Source organism: Tachyglossus aculeatus, chromosome 10 (assembly GCF_015852505.1).
Source record: "Tachyglossus aculeatus isolate mTacAcu1 chromosome 10, mTacAcu1.pri, whole genome shotgun sequence".
Lineage (NCBI taxonomy): Eukaryota > Metazoa > Chordata > Mammalia > Monotremata > Tachyglossidae > Tachyglossus > Tachyglossus aculeatus.
The window spans coordinates 6,126,102-6,145,299 of NC_052075.1; the positions used below are offsets into that span (position 1 = coordinate 6,126,102).

A 19,198-nucleotide genomic window follows, 5' to 3' on the forward strand; every position below is an offset into this window, starting at 1 on the left:
CCATAGTCAGCACTTAACTAATGCCATTATTATTATTATAAATACCATTGATTGATTGATTATCCTAGCTGATGGGGTCTAAAATGGAATTAGAAGAGATTTTCTTGCTATTTGAAGTCCTGGGTAACAAAGACTTTAAAATCAAAGGCCATTCTGAACAGATCTTCAAATGACCAATTATAATGGTGGCTGGGCAGGGTTGGCTTTAACTGAAAAGGCAAGTAAAGTGGCCACCTCAAAGGACTACCGCTGACAATTTTAAAAGTGCTAGGTTTCCCTCTCCTGTGTTGGAAGCAGAGCCTGCGTTCAGAGGCAAGGGAGGAAGGGAAGAAGCCAAAGATTCCCATGGAGAAATGTGCTAGGTTTTGGGGTTTGGGCACTTCCGTGTGATGGTAATGCAGCATCAAGTGTCTCTGGGGCAGCCACCTGATGGGGAAAGGGAAGCAATTATTTTCCCACCTGATGAAGGCCAGCTGTCTGGTCAGTCCTAGGTCTGGGTTAGAGACAGCTCCTTAATCCTGGGGAGCCTGGCGTTGTTCTGAACCAATCAGGCCATCCGGGCTGTTGACCGCACCTCGGGTACAAAGCTGGGCCCTTAGGACAGTACAGCAGCAGTAGGACACCTGGACCTCGTCCTCAAGGAGCTTACAACCTCATGGCCGCAAAAACGACTCGGGGGACTAGGCCTGTTGGCTGGGAAGCTGAACCAAAATTGTCTTTGGGTTTTCTGCAGGGGCTGGGCTTCCCCTCCCCTCAGAGACAGTGAGCTTCCCCCACAACAGGACCATGCTTCCCCAACAGAGGGAATGGCCTTACCATCATGTGCTCGCCGCAAAAGATGATCCAGAAGGACAGCAGCATTGCATAAAAGATCCCTTGTCGTATATCTCCGAACAGCAACATCCACGTCCAGTCAAACCCGATGGAAAACCACTCCACCGGGATGTTGATGAACGTCATCGAGATGCCCAGGGCAAAGATGACCCTGCAGACAGAGAAACCTTTCAGACCCCACCTAGCCACAACATGAGCAAGCAGAATGAAGAATGGCGGGTCTAGAACCATGTGACGCTTTTGATATTCACCGTGACTACATCCCCCAGTAGTTAGAAGTTGCTAGTCCATTGAGTATTCACACTCAGTGAAACACACGTAAACACATAAACATAAACACACAGGGAGAAATCTGATCATCTACACTTGTTTATATGTGAGGCTGGTAGAAATGTCCTCTTTTGTTTAGATAATCTCCATCCATATGGGTTTAGGCCTGGCTTTCTTAACTTCCATCTCAACAGGCCCCATTCCCCATTGGCTCAGATACGTAGCTCTTCTCTGGGCTAATAATAATAACAATGGTATTTGCTAAGCACTCACTATGTGCCAAGCACTGTTCTACGCACTGGGGTACATACAGGTTAATCCCACTGGATTTAGTCCATGTAGTCCCTGTCCTACATGGGGCTCACACTCTTAATCCCCATTTCCCTGATGAGGGAACTGAGGCCCAGAGAAGTGAAATGACTTGCCCAAGGTCATGCAGCAGACAAGTGGCAGAGCCGGAATTAGAACCCAGGTTCTTCTGACTCCCAGGCCTGTGCTCTAGATCCACTGAGGCACACTGCTTCTCAGCTGCTAGTGCTGTAAGGAGTTATAGCCAGCCACTGGCAAAGGATGAAGGTGTCTCGTGCAATTATACTGTGGGTTTTTGATCCACTATCCCAGCTCATCCGTGCCTCTCTGGTTCAGCCTCTCTGCTCAGGGGCTCTTAAGGAAGCAATTTCAAGAGAGCCTAGTCAGGAAAGAACCATTTCTGTGGACCTTCGAAATTCCCAGGATCTCCCTCTAGCACCTCGGGATCCATTCATTCATTCAATTGCATTTATTGAGCGCTTACTGTGTGCAGAGCACTGTACTAAGTGCTTGGGAAGTAAAAGTTGGCAACATATAGAGACGGTCCCTACCCAACAGTGGGCTCACAGTCTAGAAGGGATAATGATCCATCTATGTTCTATAGATTGCAAAAGCGTATTCAGTTGTTAAATTCCTCTATTGGGAGAAGAGTGGAATGTAACTGGTGGGGGTCTCCACAATGACTTCAATAATAATAATAATTGTGGGATTTGTTAAGCGCTTACAATAGGCCAAGAACTGTACCCAGTGCTGGAGTAGATATAAGACAATCAGTTCAAAGTCCTTGTGTCACCCGGAACTCACATTCTAAGATAGAGACGACAGGCATCGAATCCTCATTTTATCCATAAGGACACTGAGGCCCAGGGAAGTAAACTGACTTGCCCAAGGCTACACAGCGAGCAAGGGGCGCAGCCGGGATTAGAACCTAGGTCTCCTGAATCCCAGGCCCACGCTCTTTCCGCTAGGCCACTTTGGCATTAGGTGCGTTCAGAGACGACAGACCTGGGGTCCCAACTCACTTTTCCAGCAAGACGGGTGGTCGTGTCATCATTGTGATCCTTCTCCAGTACCAGACCATGATGATGAAGATGCTGGGCGTGAGGAAGGTTTTCATGGCAAACCACACCTTGGTGAAGCCTCCATTCTGGTGGATTCCCTGAGGAAGAGATAGATTGTTGAAGCTAAAGAGATTATCTGGCACCAGTGTTTTGGGGGTTTTCTCAGTCCCAGCAGCTGTGTGTAGATCCCTGCAACAGGCACTTAAGAGCATACAGTAGAACCAAAAGATACAGTGCCTTCCCAGGAAGAGCTTGAAATTAATTTCATTGCCCTACTTAAATTAACTTCCTCATTAATTATGGCATTTTTTAAGCCCTTACTATGTGTCAAACTCAGTTCTAAGCACTGGGATAGACACAAGTTAATCAGGTCAGACACAGTCTCTGTCCCACTTGGGGCTCACAGTTTAAGGAAGAGAATAAACAAGTATTTAATCCCCATTTTACAGCTGAGGAAACTGAAGCAGAGAGAAGTTAAGTTACTTGCCCAAGGTCACACAGCAGGCAATTGGCGGGGCTGGGATTAGAACCCAGGTCCTCTGACTCCCAAGCCCAGGCTGCTTTCCATTACTCAGTACTATTATTATGGTTATTGATGGGGCCCTGAATTTTATGGTGCTTTATTATTAATAATAACTTGAGAGCACTTGTAGTTTTGTTTTCCAAAGCACCTCCAAATCAATTTGTTTTGTTTTGTTCTCCCAACATCCCTGAGAGCGAGGGAATGAGGAAGGGTTCCAATTGCACAGGTGGAGAAAGTCAAGCCCAGAGAGCTTTAGGGACTTGCCCAAGGTCACTCAGGATGTCAGGGGAGAGAGTCGGCATTGGAATCCAGATCTGACTCCCAGCCCTGGGTTCTTTCCACCAGTCCACACTGCCCCGCCAGACTTTTGTGAGTCTTCGCTATAGAGTTTTAATTAATTCTGAAAACTGCTTTTTCCTGGTAGGACCCCTCTTCCTTCTCAAATGACAAGAAAAAAACATCACTTCTACTCTTTTTTTGAGCCATAAAGTTTGGAAACAAGCAATCTTTCAGGCGTTTCAGAAAATGCCAAATCAAAACCAGTCAGCCTGGATAATCATGGACTCAAGACTGATGAGAATAATAATACCTTGAGGGTACACAGCAGTTTTTATTTTACCTAAGCAGTTTGACATTACTCATCCTCACAATAGCCCTGTAAAGCAGAGACACTCTGGTATGTTCATCTCCATTTTACAAGAGGAAACTGAGCCACAGAAAGGTTAGGTGACTTGCCCAAAGTCACACAGCAGCCAGGGCTGGAGCTGGGACTAGAATTCAGATTTTCTGACTCCTTGGCCTAAGCTCCTTCCATTAGATCCCATCACCTCCAAAAAGACCAACATCCAAAAAGACACTTTAGTGAAACCACCCTCTAAAATGGACTTTTTCCCTACAAAACGTACAGCAGATTGAAAGTAAAACTTCATTAATACAAACCTGTGTCATAATTCCATGAATCATGAACTCTTAAAAAGCCTTACCAAGGCACTTGAATGAAGAAATGAGAAATTTAATCCGACACTGCATACAGCAGCTTGCTCGTACTGATAAAGCAGCTGTAAAATTGAGACCACTGAGAGCCTGCCGTATTATCCCCCCAGAGCCTTTAAATCTATCTTCCAGCTCCGCTGCTCATTTCTCCAGCCCCTGCTCAATTCCTGTGTGAGAGCTGATGAAAACTGAAATGGAAGAGGTGGGTGGAGGGGGGCACCTCGCGCCATTTTCTGTGAGAAACACAGACCAGTACTTTACTTCACCTATCTCTGTTCTGCTAAACCACCCACACCTGTCCTCTCTCCTTCCTCCATCTCCTGCATGAGACCCTCCCCCCTTCAAATAATAATAATAGGATTTGCAAAGCTCTTACTATTTGCCAGGCACTGTTCTAAGTGCTGGGGTGGATACAAGTTAATCAGGTTGGACATAGTCCCTGTCCCACATAGGGCTCACAGTCTTAATCCCCATTGTACAGATGAGGTAACTGAGGCACAGTAAAGTGACTTTCCCAAGGCCACACATCAGACAGGTGGCAGAGCCAGGATTAGACCCCTTCTGACTCCCAGGACCATGCTCTATCCGTTACACCATGCTAATTCCAAATCCACCAGACCACAGTTCTCCCCATCTTCAAAACCCTTCTGAAATCCTACTTCCTCCAGGAATCCTCCCCTACCAATAATTTATCATCTTCTCAGGTTACACCTCCCCTATCACCATCTTTATCTCAGCATATCTGTACCTACTACTTCCTCTACACAGTAAGCTCCTTGTGGGAAGGGAACCTCTCTAATCCTTGTACTGTATTCTCCCAAGCGCTCAATGAATGCCATTCATTCATTCAATCATATTTACTGAGCGCTTACTGTGTGCAGAGCACTGTTTTAAGCGCTCAATAATGGTACTGGTTAAGCGCTTACTATGTGTCAAGCACTGTTCTAAGCACTGGGGTAGATACAAGGTAATCAGGTTGTCCCACGTGGGGCTCACAATCTTCATCCCCATTTTACAGATGAGGGAACTGAGGCACAGAGAAGTGAAGTGGCTTGCCCAAGGTCACACAGCAGACAAGTGGCGGAGTCGGGATTAGAACCCACAACCTCTGATTCCCAAGCCCGGGTTCTTGCCACTAAGCCACGCTGCTTCTACTGATTGACACTTTTACTCTACTATTTAAACGTCTCGTTGCTATTTGTAAATCATCTCTGTCTCATCTGCTATGCTCGAAGCCCCTTGAAGCATTTATTACAGAGCCCTGCACCCAGTGGACGGTCAGTAAATATGACCGACATATCAGTGCTAGTGGGAGATGCATCCACTCACCACCAGGCGAATATCCTTTATCTCCCCGATCCCAACGTTGATTTTCTTCTTCTCGTTCACTGGCAGCCGGATGTTGAAGAGGTAATATTTGTGGGCCACGGTCCCAATTTCCATGAAAGGAAGGACATCGCATTCGTAGTAACGACCCTCGTTCTCTGCAATCTAGAGCAGGGTGGACAGGAGAGGAGGGCAGGGTTAGAAAGGCCAAATGTTCGGCAGAATGAAGCCAGTGATAATGGGATTAAACGCGGCCACCAAACCCACTCGAAATAGCCAATTGGGCGGGTCAGGATTGGTGGATGCAACCCGTCTGGTCAAAGAGTCACATTCCCAGGCCACAAGGTGCCCAAATTATAGCCCGCCCGGCAACTGGGCGGATAGATGGAGGAAAATGACCACAATCTCCAATTCAACACAAACCCAGCTCGGCTCCCACAGAGGTTCTAGGGCTTCTAAGCTATGTGAATTTAGAATGTGCTGCCTTAGGGGGAGAAGAGGGTGGCTTCATTTCAGAAAATAAGTTGGGCTGTGCTTGAGGAGAGGCCTGCTGGTGTGTGTGGGGGGGGTGGGGGGTTGTGAGAACACATGTATGCAATAGGCTTGATTCCATTCCAGATTCCGTGTCTTCTAAACAACGGGAGAGAAAAGCTCCCATTCTCCCTGGAGTCAGGCAGGTTGGACTCTGGGAATTTATTTATATTGATGTCCGTCTTCCCCTCTAGACCGTGAGCTTGTGGGCAGGAATGTTTCTGTTGCTATATGGTACTCTCCCAAGTGCTTAGTATAGTACTTTGCACACAGTTAAGTGCTCAATAAATACAAATGAATGCATAGAAGGAGGAAAAGCTAGATACTAGCTTCTGGGCTCTCAAGCTCTGGCTGTCAATTCCATCCTCCAACCCGCTCCTCCCTCTCCCCCCACCCCCCTCTTCCCCCAATTCACAGTGTCCCAGGGCTCTTCTCTGTGCAGGTTCTAAAAGTTCAATTCCTTCCCCTGGAAAATGGATAATTAGGACAAGCTTCAGCAGGTGGTAACTTTGCTTTGCTTTTTTAACTTCACTATCCACCAGGGGCTGAGCTGTTTGGCTTTGAAGCCCAGGACTAAATTTAAACAGCACTCAAAAGGCCCAGATTTGAGGATTCCTTTCGCACCCTTCACAAACAGATTAACATATCCCAGAGATAATTAAGCAGCTGTCATTAGGAAGCGGATGTGAAAAACATCCCTGGCACATCTCCTTCTTGTTTGAGGTAAGAAAAGCTGCAAGAGATCTAAATTACATCACCAAGAAAAGAGGCTTCAGCTAAATTAAAAAAAAAAAATCCCACACGGACATGGGAAGGCGGGCTCTGGCATAAACATCTGGAGACAATTGTAAAACAGCTTCTAGCCTGATTAGTTATTTTCTTCCTCTTTCAGAACAGACGAGTCATTTCAAAAGGAGTTGACTATGTAGCAAAATGTGTTTTGTGGAAGGACAGGAAATCTGGGAGATCCAACATTCAATCCTAGCTCTGCCACTGACTTACTATATGTGCCCTGAGGCAAGTCACTTAACCTCTGTAAGCCTCAGTTTCCTCATCTGCCTTCTTCTTAGAATGGGAGCCCCCCGGTGGGACAGGGATTGTTGTTTTTAATGGCATTTAAGTGCTTACTATGCTCCAGGCACTGTACTAAACTCTGCATAGATACAAACTAATCAGTTTGGATACAATTCCTGCCCCTCATGGGGTTCACAGTCTTAATCCCCATTTTCCAGAGGAGGTAACTGAGAAGTTAAATGATTTTCCCCAAGGTTATAGGGCAGAGAAGTGGTTGAGCTGGAATTAGAACCTAGGTCTGCCTGATCTGAGTATTATCTTGTCCCTCTAGACTATAAACTCCTTAAGGGCAGGAAATATGTCTGTTAATTCTGCTGTACTATACTCTCCCAAGCATTTAGTACAGTGCTCTGCACATAGCAAGCGTTCAATAAATACCACTGATTGATTGGTTGATCGTCTCTTGCTCAGGGCTTGGTGACATAAGAGTATTTTCCCTGGAACCAAGGGGGCTATTGCTCATTGGATTTTGAGTTGGCCTCTCAAATTTGTTCATTCCAATCCACTGACAACACCTGTGAATTTCCAGTCAGGGCTGAAAAGACCAGTCCCCTCCAGCCCCCCACCCAATGCTGGCTTTCTGGCCTACTACCTAGCTCAAGGACATCCTTCTTCATCTTTATCCCCCTCACCCCTAAAATCCCTGTCCCCCTTTCCACCCACATAGAATGAAAAGCTGGCACAAATGCTTGGTGCAAAGCCCTTAAATATTACTATTACTATTGATAATAATAACAATGATAATAAAAGGAATCATGATGTCAGCCCCGCTGCCCTCTGGTTCCACTGCACTCTCCAACCCTTACAAGAAAGGTGGAGGAGCCAGGGTAAAGAAGCAACTCTTGGGAAGTCTTTTAGTCCTCATCCCCCTTCCCCCTAAAATCCCTGCCCCCTTTCCATCCCAACACTCAAAATGAACATTTGGCACTAATACTAGGCACAGAGTAAGCACTTTAATATTATTATTATTTTTAAAGGGAGTCATGACTCCACTGATCTTTCCAGTCCTTACAAGAAAAGGTGGCAGGGCCAGGGTGAAGAAGGGGAGAGAAGGGAGAGAGAAATTAGTGGCAATGGGACATTTTTCTCTACCCCTTGTGGGTTTGGCCAACCACTTGTTGGCTGACTGACAGGCAGGGATCCATACAACCCACTCAAACAGGTCCTCTCACTCTGCCACAGCCAAACCCCAGAGGGGAAAACTCCAGGGGCAAATGGGGGAGGGGGAGAGAGGGCGGAAGAGCTGGGTTAAATGTTCTAGTCAGCTTGATACAGACATCCCTGACAAAACCCCTCCTGTTGCTGGTTGGGGTGGGGTCCTTTTACCATGACCCTTTTTAATGTCCCCTTTACTGGACATAATAAGAATTGCGGTATTTGTTAAGTCCTTACTATGTGCCAGGCACTGTACGAAGCACTGGGGTGGATACATGCCAATCGGGTTGGGCACAGTCCCTGTCCCACATGGGGCTCACAGTCTCAATCCCCATTTTGCAGATGAGGGAACTGAGGCACAGAGAAGTGAAGTGACTTGCCCAGGGTCATAGAGCAGACATGTAGCAGAGCTGGGATTAGAACCCATGACCTTCTGACTGCCACTACTCCACGCTGCTTCTCTTCTGGACTGTGAGCCCGTTGTTGGGTAGCGACCATCTTTATATGTTGCCAACTTGTACTTCCCAAGCGCTTAGTACAGTGCTCTGCACACAGTAAGCTCTCAATAAATACGACTGAATGAATGAATGAATGAGTGGACCTAAAAGGGAGTTTAGCATTTTGTCCAATACCTTCCATTTCCTGCTGTAACACTTTGCCCTTTACCCATTGTGAGGGAGAAGCCTAGCTGCTTCTCCCCAGTCTTCAGGTTTTGGAAAGTCCTTCCCTACTCCTACCCAGGAAAAAGCACCTTTCCTGGAAATATGATCCAATAGTCTCTCGGGATCCGGTGGGAAGGGTTGGGTGAAAGAAACCTCAGCGAATGAGGTGAAGGGGCTAAGTCCTTTATTTCCCCTAAATGCCCTTCCCTCTGTGTTGACTAGGAACCTGGACGGGTACTCCTTAGGAACTTTGATGCTCTTTCCAGCTCCACAGTACTTATGTCTACGTCCTTATACTCTATTTCCCCTATCCCTAATCCACTTTAATATCTGTCACCCCTTGCTCCTTGTGGTCAGGGGTCACATGTACCAACTCTGCTGTATTGTATTTTCCCAGGTGCTTAGTATAGTGTTCTGCACACAGTGTTCAATAAATACCATTGATTGAATGACTGACTGCAGCACACAGAGAGGCGGTGGAGAGAGGCCTCAAGTCTGGGTCCCACCAACCATGGACCAGTGAAATGGTGAACACAAAAATCAGCGGTGCCAAACAATGCCTAGATTCTCCCCTTTACTCTCGGGTTTCAGCAGGGCCTTTTGAGAAGCGCCTTTCTCTGGCAGTGCAAGGGGAAATGGGTTGTGTGGATCCTGACCATATAAAATGGCTGAGGAGGAAGAAAACAAATGCGGGACAAGGGGTCACTTTTCCAAATGCCCAAGGCAGGCATTTGAAAGCCCTTCCGTCATGTATCAGAGTTGCTTAACCACAATTATGAGAGGCTCCTTCCAGGTGAGTAGCACTTGTTAAATAATTCAAAGCAGAGGTTCCTGTGGGCGAGAGCCACTTCTTTTATCCTTTTTGGTTAAGTGAGCTTCCCTCTCCTTCCCCTCAACATTGCTTGCTTCTCAGAGGTGGAGTCAAGGCCAGAATTGAGGCCACTGGGGGCCTCAGGGGGAGGGGGGTGGTCTTCAAAGTGGACCCTCATCAAGTCTGAGGAGGAGGAGGGTAAGAGAGTGTCCTGAGAGCCAAGTCTCAAGTGGTAAGAACCTACCTTTGGAGAGGCAAAGGTGCATTTTAATTTCCGGGGGACCCTCTCATGTGTCATTTCTGTCCATTCAGCAAACTTATCATCGCGATACGCCAACGATACATCCAGTGACACTTCCGCGTTTTCTCCTGTAGGAAAGATTGTTGAACATTTAGTTGGGGTTGGAGGGGATAAATGAATGAAAATATAAATGAAACAAACGAACTAATGAACCGGTTACAAACTCCACAAGGGCCTGATAGGTGAGAAGTGAGAAAGACCACAGGGAGAGAGGTAGTGTGGCCCAGTGGAAACAGCCCAGAACTGGGTTCATCAATCAATAAATCATATTTATCAGTGCTGTGTGCAGATCCCTGTAATAAGCACTTGGGAGAGTACAATAAAAGAGAGTTGGTAGACACATTCCCTGCCCACAGAGAGCTTGCAGTCTAGTTTATAAGGGGTTCAATCCCACCCGCTATGTGACCTTAGGCAAGTCACTTAAGTTCTCTATGCCTCCATTTCCTCACCTGTAAAATGGGGATTAAATATCCATTCTCCTTGGGAGCCCCATATGGGAGCAGGACTTTGTTCAATGTGAATATCTTGCATCTACCCAGCCCCTTGTACCATGCTTGGCACATAGTAAGGGCTTAACAAATAGAGCGGGTCTCAGGGGAGCCGTCTGCACAGCGGGATTCCAAGCTCCCAAGTCCCCTGACACACAAGGAGGAAGGCTCAGGGTAGCCTGCGGGATAATGGGGGGTGGGCTCGCACTCAAACTTGGCCTGCTGGCTCTGAGAAAGAAACTGCTTTCTTGCCAGATACCCTTAATTCCACGTTCCTCCAACACTTACATCATTAACCTGAGGTCATGCCTCTCCTTCACTCAGCCTGACAAAAGGGGGAGAAATACCTAGATCTGTCCTCTGAGAAACTCTGGGTTGTCTTGTTTGGCTCTCCTCTTTGAATAGCCACAGTAGGTCAAAGGCTGCCAATTTCATTTTATTCTCATCTGAAGATGGTGTCTGTCGAGTACACCATTCATCAGAAACCTCTGACCTTGAAGCCTTCTCAGTACTTACAAAGCACCTCAAAGGAACTCAAGGAGCACTTTCCCCCCGGACTCTCAGGACTTCTAAGAGCCTTTGCTCACTTATTTAATCAGTGTCTTTCCCAAGTAAGCCCCATGTGGGGTGGGGGCTGTATCCAGCCTGATTATCTATCAATCAGTGGTATTTGCTGAGGGCTGACTGTGGGCGCAGCACTGTTTTAATGATAATAATGGTTCTTGCTAAGTGCTTTACTATATGCCAAGTACTGTTCTAAGCACTGGGGTACATACAGTTAAGCAGGTTGGACACAGCCCCCGTTATATTCTTAATCCCCACTTTACAGACCAGGTAACTGACACCCAGAAAAGTAAAGTGACTTTCCCAAGGTCACATAACAGACATGTGGAAGAGTCAGGATTAGAACTCGGGTCCTTTGTACTCCCTTCTGAATGAGTGCTAGGTGAGAGTAAAATACAAAAGAGAAGGTATAGACGATCCCTGTCCCACAAGGGGATCTAAAGTCTAGAGGGGGAGACAAACATTAAAATAAATTGCAGATGGATATATAAATAATAATTGTGGTATTTGTTAAGCACCTTCAATGTGCTAGGTACTGTACTAAGTGCTGGGATGGATACAGCAAATTGGGTTGGACACAATCCCTGTCCCATGTGGGGCTCACAGTCTCAATCCCCATTTTACAGATGAGGTAACTGAGGCCCCAAGAAGTAAAGTGCTGTGGGGCTGGAGGAGGGGTACTTTCCTTAGTACTGTGCTTGGCAGAGTCAAAGGCTTAACACATACCAATTATTAATGAATCCCCCCACGATTTTGGTTTTATTAATTCCTAAACATTCAATAAACTTTTTAGCCCCACATTCAATAAACCTTTTTGCCCCACATTCCACAACCCCAATCCTGGTGAGGTCTGTTATACACTATTACAGACCAACGTGAAGACAGAGACAACAAATCAGGGAATATTTTTTTAAAGCGATTAGTTTAAGGTGGCCATTTTATACCACACAGACAGGCTTCCAGCTAGTCTGAGGCCCATCCGGTTTGGACTCAGCCCCGGGGCGCCTTTATGTCTGGTATTTTTATTTTAAGCACCTAGCCTCTCTCCGTCTTGACTACCACCCATGAGTTTCGTGACTCGGGAGCGAAGGGGTCAGGAATACACCTAGCAATATGTTCAGGGATGATAAGGGCCCCATAAACTTCCACCAAGAATCTCTTACCTCAGGAAGTCGAACAAAGCTTAAATATCAGTAGGTTCAGTGGGGGCTTGGATGCACTCATGGATATGCAGTCCATAGGGAATTACTAGAGAGCAAGTCAGGGATTTGATAGTAAGATCCTTGAGGGTGTTGGCTTCTGTACTGCATTCCTGGCCCTTTCACTGTCCCCCCACGACTTCCCTCCCCTTCATCCCCCAATCCCTGGGCTCCCTCAGCCCAAACCAGTGGGCCCTTGCACCTCTCCCAACCTAGTCCATCCAAGTGGCTGCTGGACCAGTCACCCTGAGTAAATTTGGGGAGTCAAGACCAGAAGTGAGAACAGATGGCCACCCTGGCTCTGATATAGCTCATGTAATTCGTGCAACCACGGAGGGGAAGTGGGTTAAATCAAATCAGTTCCCTCGGTGAGCTACATTGCCCACAGAATTCAGTGGCTCTTCCCAGGCCTGGCAGGAAAAAATATCCTAGAGAAGGCCGTGGGTCCATAATCAGGAAGCAATACTGGGGAGGAGGCCATCTGCAATGTCCCTTCAGACTCCAGCTTTGAAGAAAGGAGGATGGGGTAATAGGGGTGTCCCTTGGGTTATGATGATTGGCCTGCATGCAAGTGGTGTTAACACCATTCATTCATTCATTTAATCGTATTTATTGAGCACTTAATGTGTGCACAGCACTGTACTAAGCACTTGGGAAGTACAAGTTGGCAACATATAGAGACGGTCCCTACCCAACAACAGGCTCACAGTCTAGAAGGGGGAGAACACCAGGGCGGTAAATTCTCTAGTTTTCATCTTCAGCTGTCCTGTCCCTTGTCTGGTACTGTCTACGTCCAGAGCCTGACCTTCCAACTTGTTGTGGGCAGGGAATGTGTCTTTTTATTGTTATAGTGTACCCTTCCAAGTGCTTAGTACAGTGCCCTGCACACATAAAGTGCTCAATAAAATACGACTGACTGACTTGGGCTCAGCTCCTGCCACAGAACTTCTGGATTGGAAGTGGTGCTTGTGGACACAGGGATCTGGGAGGAGACTGCAAAGCCCTTGAAACAAGGGGAGAGATATTGGGGGCATCGGGAGTGTGCTCCCCCCCAACATCTTTTTCCTGAGAAAGGCTCTAGGCCAGGTGGCCTCTGGCGGATTTCTGCAAAATGGCACATGACAACCCATCACTTATGTGCCACGTCCACAGCTTAACCCATGTGATGTCATGTGTATGTTCTACCCAGCACCCACGAGAGCCTGGAGTGGCCAAACCAGGTAGAATGTGGAGCAGCAAACTTAGGACACCCTCAGCTAGCGTCTGGGATCTAGTGAGCACTTAAATACCATAATCATAATGTCTTGTTTCTGCCGTTATGGTGTAACGAGTGAGGGATGGAGAGATTCTTAAAGCTTTTTTGAATGCCTTTTATGATAGCCAAAAAAAGATGCACGCTTCCCCCCTACACACACACACACACACACACACACACAAAGAAAAGACGCACAAAAAAAGGATAATGCTCTAAAGCAGTGACCTCTCCCTTGCTATCCTATACTAACGATCCCTGTTAGCTTCTTCCCAAGAGGCCAGAATGTGTGCTACCTAAATCAGAATTATCCTAATCCAAAAAGATGAGCCAATCCCTGTCTTTCCGACACCTGTGGCCATCTAGGTGTTTGGTTATGCAGGAACATTACGTCCTGGAATTATAAACCTCGTGTTCTTATCCTTTCGTGGATGACATCATTAACCAGTATAGGATTTCTGCTTAGTACAGTGCTCTGTCCTTAATCAATCAATGGTATTTATTGAACACAGTGCAAAGCACTGAATTGAGCACTTGGATGGGACCCTGCCCACAAGGAGCTCAGAGTTTACAGGGGAGGAAAGACAGTAAACTAGATTGTGGATAGAGAGAATACAGATAAGAATATTTACATAGGCACTATGGGGCTGCATTCATGTTTTGTTGTTTTTATTCTGGAGGATACTGTTCAGAATTGTTCAGTCTTCTAGACTGTGAGCCCGTTGTTGGGTGGGGATTGTCTCTATTGCCCAATTGTACTTTTCCACCACTTAGTTCAGTGCTCCGCACACAGTAAGCGCTCAATAAATACTACTGAATGAATGAATTGAAGACCAAGGCCTGAATGAATGAATGCCCAAGTCTCTCCAGGGTTGTCTACCAAAATCACCAGTCCTCAGGCTTGGGTATTTCAACACCCAAACATGTACAGCTCAATGACTGACAGAGAAGGACCTATTGAAGATGGCTCTCTCTCCCTCTCCCTCGGAAGCCATGTGGCCTCAGCAATAAATTTCAGTTTTAATTACTACATCTCTTAAACTAATCGCCAGTTTCTGAGCTCCTGGTCCTTCTCCAAACCAGGAGATAATGAAGGTGCACAGTCAAATTTGGAAATCCTTTGAGAAGGCAAATAAATCTGGTACACTCTCCCTCTCTCAGGGCTCCACTGGAAAGCTGAAACCTCCCTATAAAACCAAAGGCACTGGTCCTACCTGTTTCCTGTACCACCACAATTTGAACTTCCCTGAACTGCTACTTTTAAAGATTCCCAAATCAAAGGTTTCACATCTCCACCCTCAGATTAAGACTGTAGATTCCTCTTTCCCCTACTCTGGCTAGCTGGCCTTCATGTTTAATGAGTAGCTTCATGGCAATAACTTGGTTAAGTTGCAAGGTGGCAAGCAAAATGATGGGAAGAGAAGGCTCTGCGGTCTGGCCTGCCTATTTCTGTTCCCCGAGCAAATCTCCATAGGTTCCTCCTCCTCCTCCTCCCCTTCCCCATCCACGCTGCCTTACCTCCTTCCCCTCCCCACAGCATCTGTATATATGTATATATGTTTGTACATATTTATTACTCTATTTATTTTACTTGTACATATTTATTCTATTTATTTTATTAATATGTTTTGGTTTTTTGTCCATCTCCCCCTTCTAGACTGTGAGCCCGCTGTTGGGTAGGGACCGTCTCTATATGTTGCCAACTTGTACTTCCCAAGTGCTTAGTACAGTGCTCTGCACACAGTAAGCACTCAATAAATATGATTGAATGAATAATAGGTGTCAGCCTTCAGCTGGGCCCATTTGTCATAACTAGTCCTGTGTTTCTGAGCAGGAAGTGTGGAGTGTAAAGAGCCTGGGCTTGGGACGTGGGTTCTAATCCCGGTTCTGCCCCATGTCTGCTGGGTGACCTTGGGCAAGTCACTTAATTTTCTGGGCCTCAGTTTCCTCATCTGTAAAACGAGGATGAATCCTACTCCCTCCTACTTGAACTGTGAGCCCCGCATGAGACAGAGACTCTGTCCAACCTGATTAACTTGCATCTATCTCAGTGCTTAGAGAGGTACTTGGGACATAGTAAGCACTTAACAAGGACAAAAATTATTATTATTATCATCAATAATAATAATAAACCTCTCATCTCTGAGAAGCAGCATGGCATATTGGGTAGAGCATGAGCCCGGGAATCAGAAGGTCATGGGTTCTAATCCTAGCTTCGCCACTTAATAATAATAATGATGGCATTTTGTTAAGCGCTTACTATGTGCACAGCACTGTTCTAAGTGCTGGGGGGGATACGAGGTGATCAAGTTGTCCCACGTGGGGCTCACGGTCTTAATCCCCATTTTACAGATAAGGTAACTGAGGCTCAGAGAAGTTAAGTGACTTGCCCAAGGTCATACAGCAGACAAGTGGTGGAGGTGGAATTCGAACCCATGACCTCTGACTCCAAAGCCTGTGCTCTTTCCACTGAGCCATGCTGCACTTGTCTGCGGATACACGGAAATCAGGTTGGGCCCAGTCCCTGTCCCACATGGAGCTCACAATCTTAACCCCCATTTTACAGATGAGGTAACTAGGGCATAGAGAAGTTAAGTAACTTGCCCAAGGTCCCACAACAGACATGGCAGAGTGGAGATTAGAACCCACGTCCTCTGACTTCCAAGTGTGTGCTCTTTCCACTAAGCCTTGCTGCTTCTCACAGTAAGCGCTCGATATATACGACTGACTGACTACGACTTGCTCTGCTGTGTGTCCAGAGGGGCATTTGTGGGTACTCCTGGGCAGGGGGGGAATAAAGGGGGAGCAGCAGAGAGCAAGCATGACTCCAGCAGAAGTGAAATCCAAGGTAGGCACAGAGGAGAGCCAGATTTAGAAAATTCCATGGTGCTGACCAAAGACAAACTGAAAGGGATGGAAAGCAGAGAGAAGGGTGGAGAGAGCAGAGCGAGAAAGAGGATAATAGAACAGGAGAGAAAACTACTATTTTTTTTTTAGACTATCGGCTCTTTTGGGGCAGGGACTGTGTCTACCAACCCTAGTTTATTGTACTTTCCCAAGTGCCTAGTACAGTGCCCTGCACCCAGTAGGTGCTCAGTAAATACCATTGATTGCTTGATTTTATGATCTCCCTGCTTTTAGGTTTTTCTTTGCCCTTCCCTCAGCGTGAATTGGGAAGTCTGATCATCGCACAGCATAGCATTTGACAAAATCTGCCGCTCTCCCCAAGAATCAGCAGGGACAAGATTTTTTTGTCTCCACATCTCAGTTTCAAGCAGAACCTTGGGGGTTCCCTGCAGGGCCGAAGACACTGAATCCTCTTTTGAATTCTCATAAATGTTTCCAATGAATCAAGCCCCACCCTATAAACAGCAGCTAATCTCGCTGAGATGAGCATATCGCCTCTGCTAAGTATAATTTCATCCTATTTTCTTAAGATGCCTAGAGGGCTTGGGCACAAGCACTGACAAACTTAAAGTAGCATCTTTATTTCTGAAACCAGTCTAACAGTCCTACCAATTGCCCCTTTCACCACAACCCAGGTGTGTGTATCTTTCCATCTTCTCATCTGGAAAAATTCCCAATTTTAAAATCACAGCCAAACACACAGATTCTGCACCTATAAAAGGAAGCTGTTTATCCCCTAACTTGGTAATGAAAATATCACTATAAAGGCAATCTGTGTTTGACAGTGTGCTATCAATGAATTTGAAAATGGGATTGGTGTAACAATCTCATCAATCACTCAGCTGTTCAGATAATTCTTCTCTAGCAAGGTATTTCACAACATTTTGGAAAGAACGCAATGGCAGAATTAGGGAGCATTTGTCCAACGGTGTATATTCATCTGGAGAAAACAGCAATGTCATGTTGTACGGAACAGTTGTGCACATCCTCTAGAATGTAAACTCACTGTGGGCAGGGAATGTGTCTAACAATTTGGTTACATTGTTATATTCTACTTTTTCAAGCACTTAGTTAAGTGTTTCTCCATGCTGTGGGCGCTCAATAAATATAATTGATTGATGTGTCTACGTTGGGTAAAGCAGAATGTACTATATAGCAGGTTTTCCATAATTGCACAAATCTTACATACCTTATTACCTAGGCATTAATCTGTATTCATGATCTCCTTTTCCTTCTTTTCCTGATTTTGGAATTTATTTCATTTAGTGTCTGCCTCCCCTACTAGATTGAAAGCTCCTTGAGGGTAAAGATCATGTCTAATAATTATATTGCACTCTCCCAAACTCCCAATAAATCCAACTAATCGACTGATGCAGTATTCATCAAGAAAATAACCCCTTTATTTTAGGAGAACTGAGCACCCTGGAGAGCGAAACAGAGGTAAAATACATGATCCCTGTCCTCCTGGAGCTTATGATCTAAGGGGGCTCTCCTCCAAAGCTAAAGGAAACACTACAGTGCTTAATATGGTGTCTGGCACACAGAAAGTGCTTAATAACCTGCCATCTCCCCTCAAAAAACCAACACAAAATCTCTTTTACTTGGAGGGGGACAAGCATCTAAAATTATTTACCAGAGGAAGTTGCACAGATATAAAATATCCAAAGATTCTAGAAGGATCTTGAATTCTAGATGTAAATTCTTGGGGGAAAAAAATCTTCACACTCGGATGGATATAAGGAAAGGCAAACATCGCACTGTTGCTGTTGGTGACAGCAAGCTGGCTGGATGGTCTAATTGATCAACCCCATAACGATGTTGCTTCTGTAATTATAATCTCCTCAGGGCCTTGGGCTTCGTGTGGGCTGAAATTTGGGGGCTCAGCCAGGTCTGGACCAAGTCCAAAAGTCATTAGCCAGTCTATAACCCAGCCCTGACTGTTCTGACCAAACCCAACTGGTAAAAGCCGGGCCCGTTAGGAAGGGGCCATGGTGGTCCAATTGCTGGGTAATGAGAAAGGGCTGTTAGGACAAGAGAGAATCACCCTGCCTTAGCTCATGCCTGATTTAGGCACCCTGAAGGATAGCCCAGGTGACTCAAACCTGCCTTTATCCTCTAGCCCAACTCCCAGCCCCCAACCACCACATATGGCTGAACCTCATCATCACTAATGGTATTTATTGAGCACTTAACATGTGCAGAGCACTGAACTAAGCACCTGGGAGAATACAATACAATGGAGTTGGTTGACATATTCCCTAACCACAATGAGCTTACAGGCTCATTTACACATACAATTTATCGATATGTACATAATATCCGTCGTGGGTGATACACAAACTGCTGCCTTGGTTCTTTCGTCCAAGCCTTAACTTGGCTTAACCATCCTATCTCTGATCTCTCAATGAGAGAAGCTCAATGTATGGATTTACCAACCCTTATCAGGCTGACCTGCAGAAACTGTATCTCTCTCTGCATGTCTCTAAAATACGACATCAACATAGTCTTGTTTCAGCATGAAAAGAAAATGTCCCAAAAAAGGAAAATGAGGGAAACCTACTAAACGAAGTTGACCTTTGGGAACCTTGACTGGTGAATAATATTGCTCTTTAAATAATGCACCCAATTCTGCCAGAACACCGTAGTTACTTTCCCAAAGAACCTCACGGTACAGTAACCATCGTGTCTATGGGAATTAATGATTTAGGGGTTAGAAGGCTCAAAGAAATCATGACTCAAATTTTGATACAAATTCCTATATTGTTGTTCCATAACATGAATTCTTTTAAAATAGCATTCGGTAAGTCATACTTGGCTATGTGAAACACAACATTGTAAAGGTATAAAAGCATGAGGCACCATAAAGACTTGTGCAGTTCCTTAAGTCTCAGGCAGAGGTTGGGAAGCAGAGTGGTAGCAAATGATAACCATGGCTGCG

General features: G+C 45.8%; 1 protein-coding gene across 1 annotated transcript in view; it reads right to left on the minus strand.

Moving 5' to 3' along the window:
• Positions 1–19,198, minus strand: part of WLS (Wnt ligand secretion mediator) — a 93,216-nt gene that overhangs the window by 14,431 nt on the left and 59,587 nt on the right. The window contains exons 3-6 of the mRNA XM_038753239.1: positions 9,794–9,918; positions 5,320–5,481; positions 2,436–2,572; positions 817–985 (exon numbers count right to left, since the gene is read on the minus strand). Coding sequence (XP_038609167.1) covers positions 817–985; positions 2,436–2,572; positions 5,320–5,481; positions 9,794–9,918 — 593 coding nt within the window. The remainder of the gene's footprint in view (positions 1–816; positions 986–2,435; positions 2,573–5,319; positions 5,482–9,793; positions 9,919–19,198) is intronic.